This window comes from Eriocheir sinensis, chromosome 3 (genome assembly GCF_024679095.1).
Source record: "Eriocheir sinensis breed Jianghai 21 chromosome 3, ASM2467909v1, whole genome shotgun sequence".
In the NCBI taxonomy this organism is placed as follows: Eukaryota; Metazoa; Arthropoda; class Malacostraca; order Decapoda; family Varunidae; genus Eriocheir; species Eriocheir sinensis.
Genome location: NC_066511.1, coordinates 6,192,023 through 6,204,613, shown reverse-complemented (window position 1 = coordinate 6,204,613; position 12,591 = coordinate 6,192,023). Strand labels below are relative to the sequence as shown.

The 12,591-nt window shown below is 36.5% G+C and overlaps 1 protein-coding gene across 2 annotated transcripts in view; it reads left to right on the top strand.

Annotated features, from left to right (window-relative positions):
• Positions 1-214: 214 nt before the first annotated feature.
• The window catches only part of LOC127003947 (uncharacterized), a 31,419-nt gene continuing 19,042 nt past the window's right edge, over positions 215-12,591 (top strand). For both annotated transcript variants that reach the window (XM_050871038.1, XM_050871037.1), the window contains exons 1-3: positions 215-532; positions 11,181-11,365; positions 11,727-11,855. In XM_050871038.1, the coding sequence (XP_050726995.1) occupies positions 11,201-11,365; positions 11,727-11,855 (294 nt within the window). In that variant the 5' untranslated portion in view covers positions 215-532; positions 11,181-11,200. The remainder of the gene's footprint in view (positions 533-11,180; positions 11,366-11,726; positions 11,856-12,591) is intronic.

The window sequence follows — 12,591 nt, the reverse complement described above, 5'->3', positions numbered from 1 at the left end:
ATATATATATATATATATATATATATATATATATATATATATATAAGTGGGTATATGAAAAAGCGAGTATGTAACTCAAATTGATGTTGTAATGGTAAATAGCTATTTTATAGGTCAGACAATGAATGAAATACATACCTTACTTCGAAAAAGATGAAAATTTCACAAGATTAATAAGAATAAGATCAATAAACATAAACAATCAGATATGTACGTGAAGAGGAAGGGTACCCAAGAAAGCCAGCAGGTAGAAGTAAACAAACCCGCGCCACGCCTCCCATCCCATCCAGAAGCAGCATTACCGTGGAAGGCTGATGAGTGCAGCAGTACACTATTATAAGATCACGATGGAAGCTGTTATACTCTCACCCCTTTGCTACTGAGAATGATATCAACACATCCTCCCCTCAATAACTCGGCTGAACCCCGCGGCCGCCAACTCAAGCCATCCCTGGTGACCTGCACATCCCTGGGCCGTGGTGCCATGGCCCGCCCAGCCCCCTAAAACACTGGAGGGGACAATTAATATAAGGTAACCTACAGATGATGAGTGCTAGCATTAAGAGCAGAGTAACCAAGGGTTTTATCCTTGGTATTACTTTTGAGTAACACCCAACTCTGGTTGTTGACATAATTATTGATCTTGATCTTTATAAATAATGCACAGGGCACCTGTGCAGGTGCATAATATTCATATTTGGGTTTGCATAGACTTTAATGTTTTAATATTGTCTGTCTGATAATAATTTGTTTCAAATCAAGAGTTAATGAAATTTGAACAACTTTATAAGCAACAATAGTTACAATTTCAATGGCACATCTTTTTATTCTTTATTGGGTTTACAGGCCCCATTCCACCCAAAGGTGTTCTATAGGATCTCCAGTATTATTCAATAATAAAATACAATCTTGCAAAACAGTAGACAATACAGATTTCGGTTAAGATTTGTTTTAGGTCCGTGCCAGTATCTCATTACCTACCTTATGAAACATCAGTATCTCTTCATATATCTTTTCTACAAACCTTCAACAGTCATGGAAACGCTTTGAAAATCCAATTCAAGGACTTTTTACTCTTGAAAATAGGGGATAATGTTTACGAAAGCGTCGCCTCCTCTGGTGCTGGCCACAGCGACGCTGCAGCCGGTGTTGCGAGAAATACCTCCTTGCTGAAATAAGTCACATACATGTGGGGGGGGGGTAGAAGGGGGGGTCGAGGGGGGTGCAGCCCCCCTGTTAGTAGGTCGTAAAGTTCGGTTGGAGTAGTTTAAATATGCTACCCGACCCTAAGCCCTCTGCGAGCTATTTTACGGCTGCGGAGGCTGCAGCGTCGCCGCGGCCAGCATCAGAGGAGGCGACGCGCTTTCGTAAACATTATCCCCTATTTTCAAGAGTAAAAAAAAAAAGTAATTGAATTGGATTTTCAAAGTGTTTCCATGACTGTTGAAGGTTTGTAGAAAAGATATATGAAGAGATACTGATGTTTCATAAAGTAGATTATGAGATACTGGCACGGACCTAATACGAATCTTTACCTAGATTTCTAAAGCACACACACACACACACACACACACACACACACAACACAAGAATATCACAACACTATCAGAGTGGTAGAGGAATGATAATATTCCCTTACAGCCGATATTACATGAATGCAGAAATATAAATATGAAGTACAAAGAATATAAATACCTGAAGCTACTTTCATATACAAAATAATATAAGATTATATCCTTTTGACTTAGTACTACACTTAACACACTAAAAATATATATCATTTTGAGTTAATATATCACTTAACATACTAGAAATGTAAATCCTATTCACTTAATACTACACTAAATATACCGAAATATATAGAATGTATATAAACATCTAATGAGATCATGCGATAAATTTAGTAATACTAAATCAGAATGACTGACATTTCTTCGCCTAGCAATTATATTACAACACACCACAAACAATGAAAACAAAACAAACTAACACACCACAGAAACGCACATTTATAACATAATACAAAAAACTGGGAAAAAATCAAATCATAAGGCATAGTTATCTGTGATACGCATAGTTTCCATATCATAAGCATCAGTAAATAGATAGGTCTTCAGCCTTTTTTAAATACAACTACATTAACACTATCTTTAACATCTTTTGGTTATTTATCAAATAACCTAGGTGCACAATTACTAAAAGCTTTAAGCCCATTGTCTGTGTTATAGCGAGGTTCATGCAGCCTATGTTCATCTGACACATGTCTTAAAACCACATTTGTTCCTAATCTGACTGGCTGTAACAATTGTCTGAGGTATTTAGGTTTACCCGTCATGATTGCCTGATACGTTAAGACACATGTTTTGAACACAATTCTTGCCCTAATAGGCAACCAGTGCAAATCAATCAGTGAGGGGGTCACTCTATCATAGGGCGACAGCCTTTTTATCAATCTCGCTGACTTGTTCATTATAAGCTGCATTTTTCTTAACTGATAACTAGATAAATTATAATACAAAGAATTACAGTAATCTAATCTAGTAATGACATAGTTGTGTATAAGCATCCTTAGGAACTTAATCCCTAATGTTACTCTAATAATAACCCCCTAATGTATGCTAAGATGTTCTTTTAGCCTAATGAGCAATCCATGTCTTTTTACCATAGTGAACACCAACATAACCTCAATGAACATGAAATGTCATATTACCCCAATGATCCCTGATCATGAACTCTAATCCAAAGTTGATTTGGATAAAAAGATGTCTTTTTACCTTAATGGTACCCCAATGTTAATATCTTTTTGTCACTGGTGATATCCCACAGTTCCCTGAAGTAGATATCTTTTTACCCTAATAATACCCCACTGTACCCCAATGTAGACATTTTTTACCCCAATAATACCCCACTGTACCCCAATAAAGATTTTTTTACCAGTTCTGCCTGTTCCCATTGGAGGTCCACCTCAGCTGCCTTCTCAGGGGAGAAATTTCTGTAAAGTATGGAATGATAGATACAAACCTTTTAACATTTAAAACAAAGTCGTCAAAAACAATGAATAAACAAAATAAGCCTACCCCATCCTCACCTTCACGTGGTGCGCACCGTTACTATACCTTGTGGGGTAGAACCAACGTGGAGGGGGGCAGCGACCATCAGCTGGTTTGTTTTAATCCTTTTAGCCTTGACAAGGAGCAAGTCTCCATAACACTACATTGGACTGGCCACCCATTGGTGGCCTCTAATACTTTTATCGAGTTTTTAGAGGCAGGAGTGATGGCCAGAGGGCGGCAGAAGAGAAAGGAATGTATGAGACTGGTGTCTATAAATGTGAATGGTTTAGGTGTTGAGGAAAAGAGGAGAGTGATGATTGAAAATTTTGTAAATGGTAGAGTGGATGTGTTGGGAGTGAGTGAAACACATATTCAAGGAACTGGTGTGAGTGATGGTAGAGAGGGTACGTGGGAGGGTGTGCCTGGGGGGTTGTATGGATGGGGATAGATGAGAAGTATAGAGGCAGGAGTAAGGAAGGATGTGCTATTGTGATGTCTGAAAGAGTGTGGAATGGTGTGACTGATTATGGTTGGAAGGGATCAAGAATTGTGTGGGTGAAAGGAAAAGTAGGTTTAGTAAAATATGCATGGGTGTGTATTTATGCACCAGTAAATGTGAAAAGTAAAAAAGGACTGAGAGAAAGGGAAGCTTTTTGGGAGGAAGTGAATGGATGTTTGAAGGGTTTTGAGAAAGAAAGGAAACTTATTATGATGGGAGATATGAATGCTAAAGTGGGTGATGAATGTGTGATGGATGTGGTGGGAAAATGGGGGATACCTGGGAAGAATGAAAATGGAGAGTGCCTGGTGGATGTCTGTGCTGAGAGGGGAATGTTCCTAGCGAACACCTTTCAGCATAAGAATATCCACCGATACACATGGAGGAGGGGAGAAGATAATGAGCAAAAGGATTGATTGATTATGTGGCAGTAGATGAAAGGCTTAGAAAAGAAATCTGTGACGTGAAGGTAGTAAGAGGAATGTACGATGGATCTGACCATCTTGCAGTGCTGGCAAAGTTAAAGTTGAAAGAAAAGTGGGTGTTTGAAAAGAAAGGTGAAGTAAAAAAGGAAATACTGAAGATAGAAAAGTTACAGGAAAAAGAAATAAAAGGTGAGTATAACCGTGAAATGGAAAATACAAACATTGAAAAAGTTTTTGGAACATTTAAAGAAATAATGGTAACTACAACAAAAGAAGTGTTAGGGATGAAAGTGGTGAGAGATGGAAAAAGAAAAGGAAATTCATGGTGGACAAAAGAGGTAAGGAGGATAGTAAAAGAGAAAAGGGAACTTTTTAAGAAAACTCAAGAAAGAAATGTGGCTGAACAAGTAAAAAGGGAAAGGAAAAAGAAAAATAGAGAATGCAAAATGAAATTAAAACAAGCAATAAAAGAAAGTAAGAAGAGAGTTGATGAAGACTTTGGAAAAAGACTAAGTAAAAAATATGAAGGGAACAGGAAATCATATTGGAAAGAAGTAAAAAACGAAAGAAATGCAGAATATATCTCCCCAAGTAAAATAAATGAAGTTATGGATGTGAGTGGAAAGATGTTGAAAGATGGGGAAGCTGTGAAAGAGAGATGGAGAGAATATTTCAAAAACTTAATGAATTTTGAGGATGGACGTCCAGCAGCTGTAACAGCAGCAGTTTTGAGTAGAGGTAGAGGAGAAGTGTATAAAGAAAGAAGTATAACATATGAAGAAGTAAATCAGGCAATAAAAATATAAGAAAATGGAAAGGCAGCAGGAATTGATGGAATCACAGCAGAAATGTTGAAGTGTGGAGGAAATGTAGTTGTTAAATGGATGGCCAAGATATGTGAAGTAGCATGGGGGGGGGCAGCAGACTGGACGAAAGCCATCATTGTCCCAGTTTACGAGGGGAAGGGCAGGAGAGGGGAATGTGGGAGCTATAGAGGTATGAGTCTCGTGAGTATACCCGGAAAGGTATATGGAAAAGTCATAATAGAGAGGGTGCAAAGACTTACAGAAGAGAAAATCAGTGAAGAACAAGGAGGCTTCAGGAAGGGAAGGGGATGTGTGAATCAGATATTTGCCTTCAGGATGGTAGTAGAAAAAATAATAGCAAAAGGAAAGAAACTATACGCTGCCTTCATGGATTTGGAAAAAGCTTATGACAGAGTCGATTGGATTGCATTGTGGGATGTTTTAAAGATTTATGGTGTGGGAGGAAAACTGCTTAGTGCAATAAAGTCTTTCTATGAGGATGCATCTGCATGTGTCAAAATTACCGTAGAAACAAGTGAACATTTTGAGATAAAAGTGGGCTTAAGACAAGGGTGTGTCATGTCACCATGGTTATTCAGTATTCATATGGATGGTGTTATTTGAGAAATCAAGGGCAAAGTTGGAGAAGTTGGAGTAAGACTGTTCGATGAGGGAAGGAAGTGGGTACTGAATTCGATACTGTTTGCTGATGACACGGTGCTCATTGCAGAAAATGAAAGTGACCTACAAAATTTGGTCAGTGTTTTTGATAGTGTCTGTAACAGGAGAAAGCTGAAAGTAAATGTCAACAAAAGTAAAGTGATGGTTTGTGAGCGAAGTAGAAGTGAGGTTGTAGATTTTGTATGCCCATATAGAGTGGGAATTGAATGTGAAAAAGAATGCAAAATAATTTTGAATGGTGAAGAAATGGAGGAGGTCAATGAGTTTAAGTACCTTGGATCAGTTATGTGTAAGCATGGTGGTACGGAGGGAGAGATAAGAGAAAGGGCATTGCAAGGAAGAAGGGTGGTAGGGTCTTTGGGACGAATCATGAAGGGCAGAAGTGTGAGCATGGAGGTAAAGAGGGATTTGAGAAATACAATAATAGTACCAACCCTCACATATGCAAGTGAAACGTGGGCCTGGAATGAAAGTCAGAGGTCTAGAGTGCAGGCAGTGGAAATGAGTTATTTGAGGAGTGCTTGTGGTGTGAGTAGAATAGATGGAATGAGTAATGAAAGTGTGTACGAGCGTTTTGGAATGTGTCACAGGGGTGAAGGGAAGAAGTGAAGCGACAGACTTTAAAGTGGTTTCTATAATACATTGAGGTGAAAGGATGTCTTTGTACCCCAGTGAACACTGTCATAATCTTCTTTTTTAATGGCTATGCCACTTTGTATGGCTTCATAGGTCTTTATACTTTGATCTTCCTTCCTTTGTTTCCTTTAATTATTTCTAGGGTTGCACCAATTAATCGGTAAGCAATCGTTAATCGGCCTAATCGCCATTTTTCCGATTAATCGGTAATCGGCCTTTTGACCGATTAATCGGGGCCGATTAGTAATTTCTTTTCTCAATTTTATAATACAATGTACATAACATAATATCAATAATGTTAATGTAAGGATGGTGATGTCACCAAAACTCTGATACCTTTCCACAGCATTTATTTCAAATAAGTCCCTATGTAAATGTATATTAGGTAATTCAAATTGATATATAAAATTATGATATGAACTAAAGTACCGGTGTTTGCTTCAACTTTGAAACTAGAAAAAAAATCAACATATTACTTTATATTACAACCAAGAAAAGTTATATACCTATTTCAACTTACTTAGTACAGTAATTAAGTATAATATCATTCACCATGCCTGCCGTGCATAAGGAAACAAGTTATTATAATATAATGAAAAGTATGGAACTAGACAAGTGATTTTTCTCAGTACTTTAAATGCTCACTGAGACACACTGACTGACTGATAGGCAAATGATAGTCTGTGGCGTGGGTCTCACGGACTCTCACCGAGTCTCACCGTGTCTCACCTTTCTGGTACCAGACATGTTCAGATACAGACTTCGTACGGTACGCTTATACCATTTTCAGTTTTACCTAATTGAGGGACATTATTCAACTTTTTCATCACTGTAGCTACATAAAGTTGTTATTTCATATGCAGTAATCATACTGTATAATTTGTACTAATAATACAAAATCAAAACATGCGTGTTTTTAGTTTAGAAGTAAGCAAACGGAGTGTAACAGACAGTAAATTAGTAGAAGACTTGAGAGATTGATAAACTTTCTGTACACTACCATTTCTAGTAGCACCTAGGATCACCACAAGAATGAGAAAACTGGCAAATTCTAACATATTAAAACCAAGATGTTTCCACAAGGCAAGGCTAAAGTAACAGAGTAACAAATTACTAGAAGCATTTGCTGTCCATACAGGAGATGATAGTTTGGCAGTAAACAAAGTTGTAAACATGAGGGTTACGGTATGTCTTCAACTTTGTGGTACCAGTGTCCAGAAATTAATGAAGATTAATCACATTTACAATTTCTAAATAATCGGCTGATTAATCGGTAATCAATAATCGGCCAAATTGTTTATCGGTGCAACCCTAATTATTTCTTTCTCTTTGTGTCCAGCTTTCAATAAAGAATATTTTCATGAATGTTTCAGTGATTTATCAATGGGGATAGAAGATGTCATTTTACCCCAATGAACATTGTTGTACAGCTGGGTATTTTTAGGGTAAAAGATGTCTGTTTTCCCCAATAAACATTGGTGTAGTGAGGTATCATTGGGATAAAAATGTCATTTTACCCTAATGGACACTTGTGTACAGTTGGCATTCAAGGATCATTGGGATAAAAGATGTTTCATGTTCGTTGGGGTAACATTAGGGTAAAAAGACACCTCATGCTCATTCAGGTAAAAAGAGATTTTGTGTACATTGGGGTAAAAAGACATTCCTATTTCAGCTGTGATAGATTACTATCCATTTGGTAGAACTATGAGGGTGTTGCAATGGTGTCATGTACTCTTAGCTTCCCAAGGCAGGTGCATAGTGGGGCCCCTCAAGACTCTTTGGGTCCCCTTCTTTTTCTTATGTCAACCACCTGCCATCATACATTAGATTTAAAGGATTTTTTTTGCTGATGTTCTTAAGCTATACATGAAGATTTGCCATGATTCCATCTTTAGATATCAGTCCATGTATAAAGGGCATAGACATGGTACGGTACTCAGGGTTGTTGATTCATGGGGCCTGAGTTTCCTTTTTGGTAAATGTGTAGTATTGTGATGTCTGTGTTGTAATATTGAATGGTCTGGTATTGGCTCTCTCCAACATTATCATTTACACAATAATAATCTTTCTTTGCCTGAGAATTGGAGAGATTTGAGAATTCTTGATGCTAATCAGTGGTGGGCACTGCTAACTAAAAAGTTAGCTTTGCATACTGGCAATCCACTAACTAAAAAGTTAGCTTCGCTTACGCTAAACCGCTAAACTGATAAAGAAATTAGTGGAAGCTAATGCTAACCGCTAGCTTTTTAATACGGATTTAGCTTTGGTTTAGTATTCGGAACCGTGTCCACCACTGCTGATAATACACTTGTTCCATTCCCACATTAATCCAGTAGCAGTGACGGGCCAAATTTGTGGCTTTACCGTGTACCAGCGATGGGCCAAATTTTTGCCATGATATAAACCCCCCAAAATAGATGATGCATAAACTGATCACAAATGCATTGATATATATATATATATATATATATATATATATATATATATATATATATATATATATATATATATCTATATATATATATATATATATATATATATATATATATATATATATATATATATATATATATATATATATATATATATATATATATATATATATATATATATATATATATATATATATATATATATATATATATATATATATATATATATATATATATATATATATATATATATATATATATATATATATATATATATATATATATATATATATATATATATATATATATATATATATATATATATATATATATATATATATATATATATATATATATATATATATATATATATATATATATATATATAAAATAAAATGGTTTGGGTGAGTGATGATTTTTTTTGTCATTAATTGATTAATTAAGAAACATGATCCCTGCACCTTACATGTTACATAAGAACGTAAGGAGTCTGCAAGAAGCCAGTTGGCCTATACAAGGCAGCTCTTGTACAGTCAACAAAGCTGCAGACCTGTCCAATAATATGATTAGATCCACTCTGTGTTGCTCAAGTGACATGATAACTCTTTACAAAACCCATACCAGAGCTTTGCTGGAATCAGGATCCACAGTCTGGAATACTAATTACTTTGGTGATCTGAGGCTTCATGAGTCAATACAATGTCGCTGGACTAAACAGGTAGATGGTCTCTCCAAGTTGAGTTATGCAGATTGTCTAAGGTTCCTTAACTTATATTCAGTACATGGTAGATTTATGAGAACAGATCTCATAAAAGTTGGCACATCTTTCTTGATTTTTCTATCATTTCCCTGTCTGATTTGTTTACAATGTCACCAGTTGCTACCACAAGAGGATCTAGGTACAAAATTGCCAAACCCCATGCAACAATTGAATGTAGACAAAGATATTTCAGTGTTAGATGCATTGATTTCTGGAACTCTTTTTCTGATAGTGTTGTAATGCTGCAGCTATTGTCTTTCAAAAGGGGCGGCCTCCACCAGTGTCTTGAAGAGACATTATTTTCTTTCATTGGTTAATGTGCATTCTTCGTGTTTGATATACTAGTCATTTGGACTCACTCACATATTGCTGACATACATCAATTTGCGCATGGCACACAATTTTTCTCCCTATACCATGCTGTACCAGGGGCGTCATTTGGGGGTCTTGGGGGGGGCAGTTGCCCCCAAGACTCAAGTTGCCCCCCCCAAGCCTCAGTTTGCCCCCCCTACCAGCAAAGCCTCAAGAAGTAACAGCTGGATTTAGTTATATATATATATATATATATATATATATATATATATATATATATATATATATATATATATATATATATATATATATATATATATATATATATATATAACACAGAGAGAGAAAGCTGATGAAGCTCTTTGCTCACCAAACTGTCTCTGCCCCCCCCAAGAAAAATCTGAAATGACGCCCCTGTGCTGTACTCTTTGTTGTTTGTCTAACTGGTGGGTTGGCATGCCAGCAGATATGGACTGCCCATCTTTTGATAGTAGGAAGTTTGAGCCTGTCTGTGTGTGGCAACCTGGGTAGTCAGCCAGGTAAGTTAAAAGGGACTCTTGTCAGTTTAAGAAAAGGGAGAGGCTGTATACTGAGCAGTACTCAATAATATGTAGTTATTTGTTGAGTAGTTTGGCAAATATGCCCATGTTGTGTAATTATTTACCACACCAAGTGGTAAAAATGGAAGCTTATTGGTGCTTAGTTAGTCAAGAACTATTTATAAACTAATAATACCCTACCTGGACCTAACCTATAGCCATAAGATAGTGATGAAAAGACCAAGACTGCACACTTAATTTTTTTTAATGTTTATATGTTCAGAACAGCTCATCACAAAAACTGTTGGTAATACTTCACTTTGCTGGGGATTGAGTATTTTGGGAGATTACAAATACATGTTCACATGTGTTTTATTCCAACACTAAGGGGGATGAAGAGGCGTGAAGCTTTGATGTAGGAGATAATGTGCCTTAAGCTTACTGGAAGATAGGTATTGACTTGATTTATTTATTTGGCACACCTTTCAAGTATCTCCTCATTCTCCCATCACTTCTTACATCAACCTCCTTCTCCTTCTCCTCCTATCATGATTCCACTCTTCTGTCAGATAATCAAAAGCATCACACCAATATTTCTTTCTTTCAGCACTTACAAGGACAAAACTATTTTTCTCTAGGTTTTGAGATGTTTCATGTAGTCTGTTGGCTGTTTCATAAATTGCTAGTTCATCTCTGGATAGGGGATGGGGGAACTAGTGATTTGTGATGGAAGTGATTATTATATTTTTTCAAACACATCAAAATCTGTCCCAAGAGTCAATCATCAATGAAATTCATGGATAACCTTTAACAAAAATTTAATGGCAGATCAGTACATAACCACTAATTGAATTGCAGCTAATTATCTTTTAAATTGGTACTTTAAACCATTATTGGATTTCATAATGAAACTTATTTTTTTCCAAAGTATTTTGGAAAACAGAAACATGCTATTGGATGAAAATAACCATGAAAAATAGTGTTCATGTGAACTGTATATAACACATTTTTATTGAGTGCTGTCTTGATTTCAGAGTCCAGTAGTGCACAAAGGATGGCTTCAACATCACTGAAACCACCTGCTGTAGATGAGGCAAAAGAGAGGTCAGTACAGTCACCATCTATGGCTGGTGCAGATCACAGTGAACAGTTATTACAAGGAGAGGGAAGTGCAACTGAAGTTGGGGAAGTGGAAGATAATAACAAGTTGGTCATGGACGTAAGTTTGTTTTTGTTCCCTGATTATTTCATTGACAATGTATTCATATTTTACTTCACCTGTTAGTCAAATCACCTGCTATTTGACTTTATTCCTTCACAACATGAAACAATAGTTGATTTTAGCCAATGAATAGCATGTCAGTATAAAATGATATCCATGCTTCTGTTTCTGCACCCAACAAGCACAGCATTCCTGAATGCATTTTTTTCGATCACAGTGTTTTCATTTAATTCATGTTGTCAGGATAAATGGCACTAGATTGATATTCTGTTCCTATATAGCTAGAGAGTTTGATAAAAAAGAAATAAAAGAATAATTGATTGATGTTTGATATTTTGTTCATGATCATTCTTTTTAGAGTTTAGTGAACCCTCCCCTACCAGCTGAACTAGGAGAGGCAGAATGTGCAGTGCTTCGTGGGGATGCTATTGGTTCCACTGCATACACGCACCGCTGGGTCCTCAACACTCTACTAACCATCACAGAGGTTTGTTGGCAAGTGGGAATGTCTGTCCACCTTTGATAGATGCTTCACAGTTTTTTCTGTTGGGGACCCTAATTTTCATGCTGAACCCTCTGTCTAACTTGTCATATTGTCTACTCCATTTCTTGTTTTGGAAGTATAATACTATTATGTCTTACTATCCTCCCATTTTTGTCATATACATCAGGGACTTAGAATAGCAAAGTACCTCTTATTGCTTTTGAATTTAAGAATGGAATTTTAAAACCTGTGTAAAGTATCTTTTAAATTCTTACAGGAATATACATAACTACTACTTTTATAGTTGAATCTATTAATTAACACAATATTTATGACACACTTGTGAGACCAACACTTGAATACTGCTCCACAGTGTGGGATCCTTACACACACAGAAACATTGATCGGTTAGAACAAATCAACACCAAGGCGGCTAGGTTCATTATAAACAATTACACTTGAACGCCTGGCATCACAACACAGATCAAACAACAGATAAACATGGAACCTCTTCACTTATGCAGACAAGCACACAGACTTACACTGATGTACAAGATCACAAACACTCACATTGACATTGACCCACAAACATACTTACACGACGCAAACAGTCAACGCACTCGTAACACACACATCCATAAATACCAAACATATCACACTAACACTGACGCATACAAGCACTCATACTTTCCATGCACCATACATGACTGGAACAGCCTCTCTCATCAGATTTTAGACT